The sequence below is a fragment of the Balaenoptera physalus genome (genome assembly GCF_965194825.1).
Source record: "Balaenoptera physalus genome assembly, chromosome: 4".
Classification (NCBI taxonomy): Eukaryota; Metazoa; Chordata; class Mammalia; order Artiodactyla; family Balaenopteridae; genus Balaenoptera; species Balaenoptera physalus.
In genome coordinates this window covers 145,122,221-145,126,078 of record NC_138891.1, presented here as the reverse complement: position 1 = coordinate 145,126,078, position 3,858 = coordinate 145,122,221, and the positions used below count along the sequence as shown (strand labels likewise).

The 3,858-nt window shown below is 61.0% G+C and overlaps 1 protein-coding gene across 1 annotated transcript; it reads right to left on the bottom strand.

Annotated features, from left to right (window-relative positions):
• Positions 1 to 320: 320 nt before the first annotated feature.
• LRRC3 (leucine rich repeat containing 3) lies at positions 321 to 3,238 on the bottom strand. Its single transcript, XM_082460702.1, has 2 exons — positions 3,093 to 3,238; positions 321 to 2,313 (listed from the first exon to the last, which is right to left on the bottom strand). The coding sequence occupies exon 2, from the start codon at positions 2,156 to 2,158 to the stop codon at positions 1,385 to 1,387; it is 774 nt and encodes a 257-aa protein (XP_082316828.1). The 5' UTR covers positions 2,159 to 2,313; positions 3,093 to 3,238; the 3' UTR covers positions 321 to 1,384.
• Positions 3,239 to 3,858: the final 620 nt, after the last annotated feature.

Genomic DNA, 3,858 nt, shown 5'->3' with positions numbered 1-3,858 from the left:
CCCGGCTCACACTGTGCGTGCTGTGCCCCCCCGTGACCGCAGGTGGGGGTGCTGGGGTATGGGAGGGTAGTGGCATCTGTTGGTTGTTTTTTAACGCACCACAACTGAAAAATCATGATGCGCTGCATCAGCGCGTAAATGTGTTTCCCACTGCCAGTCACACACTTTCCGAGTACAAACCTCCCTCCACCTTTACCCTTTCTAAGCATCTGTCCTTTATACCTTAGATCCATGAGCAATGTACCCCTAACTTGCTTCCCCCCCCAAAATATTTGAAGTAGTTTAAAATATAAACACTCATACAAAAAGACCGTGAAAAATAAAACTGGAAAGACAGATCAGGGTTACAGAGGTGGAGGTAAAGTCTGCCCTGAACATGAATTAGGTAAGAAAACTGAGCAGTAAAGTAGCACTGAGAGTCCTGTCAGCAAAGCTGAAAAGGAGAGAGAGTCCCTGTCGCTGGAGGAAAGGAAGCAGCCTGTTGATCAGCCCTGAAACATCAGAGGTCGGTCCTCCCGTCCATTGGAAAGGAGCTGCTTAGTGAGTAGAAAAGCAAGGCACGGAGCGGCCCAAGATGACAGGCTCCCTGGGGCGGGGCACAGCCGGAGGGGCAGGAACCGGGCACGGCCACACTTCTCTGGCTGCTAACACGGCCCCCTGATGACCTACTATGGACCTTCCCCAGGTTTCTCTCCATGGTTTAATTTTCTTGGTTTTGGGTTGTTATTTCTTTTTTCCCTTCTCACTGGACTGAAATTTTGGTACAAGTGTTACTCTTAACAAACATTCTGAGAATAAACAAAGTTGACAAAGTTGTTCAAAGGTTACATGTTCCACTTATCTCCCGAGAAAAATCCGGTCTCTACCACTTGGCTGTGGAAAGAGCCCTGCGGTCAGAGGTGTTCAGGAAATACTGGGGAAGCAAAGGCAAACCAGTTCCACGGGGTAGGACGACCTGTGCCTACAACCAACAAAATGCACCCAAACTCCTCGGGGAGCCTCGCTCATGGGCACGCACCCTTTCTTCTCCGAATGCTAGTTCACCCTACGGGCGCCCCGTGGGACAGGCTCCCAGAGCCGAAGGGACATATCAGGTTGGACGGCCTGGTTTTACATCCCAGCTGGATCACTTCCTGTCCGCGACCTTCCATTTCTCTGAGCCCGTGTCCCCATCTGTCAGTGGGTCTGATGGTAGAATTGCCTGCCCTGAAGGTGTTGCAGCAACTACACGCCCTATGGAAAGAGCTCTGTAAGAGTGAAGCACTGGACAGAAGCAGCCATGTCACCGCCTCACTGGGGGAACATCAAAGGCGGGACTCAGTCACCATCTGCTACAAGAGTGATGGGAGCCAGGTGGGCCTCGGCCTGCTCGAGCCATTGAGCACTAGGGCGCAGGGCTGATGGGGTCCTTGGACACAGGAGTGCTGGGCAGGGACTTCAGGTACTCCAGGTGCCTCCTGGCGTCCTCCTGGTTCTGGCGCACGTAGTACACGACGTAGGTGATCACCATGGCGAACCAGCCGAACATGGTGACCAGCATGGCCACATCGGTGGTCTTGTGGTGGACGCTGCAGAAGCTGACGCCAGAGTCGAGAGCCTGGATCAGCGGCTTCCCCACGTATTCCTCCTGCACCGAGGTGTGGCAGGCGATCTCGTCCACCGAGTCAGGGTCCAGCTTCAGCTCCCACAGGGCCTCCTGCAGGGCGCACTCGCAGTGCAGGGGGTTGTGGGACAGGCGTATCTTGGCGCTGAGCTTGCCCAGCGCGTCCTTAGGAATCCTGCGGATGCGATTGTGAGACAGGTCCAGCAGCCGCAGGCTCCCGGCCAGGCCCGAGAAGGCGGCGGGGCCGATGGTCTCGATGGCGTTCTGAGACAAGTCCAGCTCTCTCAGCTGGTTCAGGTGCTGGAAGGCTCCGTTGGGGATGCGGGCGATCTTGTTGGCGTCAAGCTTCAGGAGCACAGCGTCAGTGGGGATGTCCTTGGGGATCTCCTGCAGGCCCCTCCCACTGCAATGGACGGCCACGGCCCCGGCATGGTCAGGGCACTGGCAGCTCTGCGGGCAAGAGGCACCCAACCGCAGGCAGAAGAGGAGGAGGAGGCAAGACCCTCCCGTGGGCACCGGCAGGGAGGACGGGCTCTGTTTGCCCATGGGGCCCATCCTGACCACCTGGAGACAGACGGCACGCTGCTCTCACTCAGTGCTGCGGTCTACACTCTTCCCCACTCCCCGGTGCCGCTGTGGAAGGGACCATCCCACACAGACATAAACTCTCCTTCCTCACGTGCCAGGAAGAACCATGTTCTCTTTCGGTCCTAAAAGAGAGGAGCAATCAGCATTGCCGGCCGTGGTCTGGCTGGGGACCCGGTGGCACACTTTGACTTTGGGGGAGATGTCACAGCCAAATGGACACACTTGACCAGTGGGGGGGTCTCTGTGACTTACTCCTGGAGATTCCCACTGCCACCCAGAAGAGCAAGGTTGTGCTGCCTGCTGGCTGGGGGTTGGTGCCCAGCAAAGCCGACCGAGAACACTGCCACCCTGCCCTGGACACACCCACTGCACACCTTGGGGGTCAGGGGCTTGGCCCGCACGGGGTAATGGGAGTCCACTCCTCCTAGCTGCTCAGGGCTGGAAAGCAGGAAGACTGGCCTACAGGGTTGTCATACGAAACTGGAACGCAGGGGCGACCGCCGGCCACCACTGCGAACCAAGCCGGCACCCTCATCCCCGCGGGGCTAGGCTGCTGTCAGAAGCTCAGCGCTTTGCTAATTGTGACAATCCCTTTGACAATTATAACATTAAAGCTCTTCTCTGTCGGCCCTAACGGGAACAGCCACCCGCACCGGCATGGGGTCGGCGCCTTTTATTTCAATTATGTTTGAAAAAGGGAAACGAGAAAAGAGAAAAGCCAAGCCCTGGGCGCGCGGCCCGCGCTGGGCGTGGAGTGGCGGGGCCGCGCGGGGCCTGGGCGGGCGGGGCTCGGGCCCCGGGGGGACCCCAGGCTCCGGACCCCAGGGACCCCCGGGACTCCCGGGTGGGGGATGGACGGGGGCGGGGATGTCCACGCTCCGGGATGAGGCGGGAGCTTTACCTGCGTGGCCGCGTCCGGAGACTGCTGTGCATGAGGCTCTCTGCCGCTTGGAGTCCGAGCCGGCGCCACGCCCGGAGGGCGGTGGCGACCCGGAGGCCTGCGCCCAAGTCCGCGGCCGCAGGGTACACACGCGGCTCGGCCTGCGCTCCCGGGGCGGGGCCTGGGCGGAGTCTGGGGCGGAGCTGTGGGGCGGGGCGGAGTCCGGAGTGGGGCGGGGCCTGAACGACAGCAGGGCCTGAGAATTAGGGGCGGGGCATGGGCGGAGCTTGTGTGGCAGGACGCGGCCAGGACATCGCGGGGCCTAAAGATGGGGGGTGGGGCCAGGGCGAGGTCTGGCCGGAGTCTTGGGTGGGGCGGGGCCTGGACGATGGGGGCAGGGGGTCCTGAGGACGAAGGGCGGGGCCTTGGGTGGGGCCGTAGAGGCTACACGGGGCGGGGCCTGGGAGCCTAGCTTGTGGGAAGGCGTGGGGCAGGCCTGGGATCAGGGCCCTGGGATCAGGAGTGTGTCTCATGGGCTGTGGGCGGGGCCGTGGGGGACCCCAGAGCCCCGCCCCTGCCCTTGTCCAGCTCCGCCCCTGGCTCTGGCCCCAGGATGTGGGGGGCGGGGAAGTTGGAGACCCTCGGGTTGGCGCGAAGACCCAGACTGTCTGTCTCAGGTATGGCGCCAGCGGCTGCCAAAGCGTTAATGGAGTTAGGTCTCCGTCCACCTGGGTCTCTTCCTGCCCACCCCCCATATCCCCACCCCCACTCCTCCACCTCCCGTCTT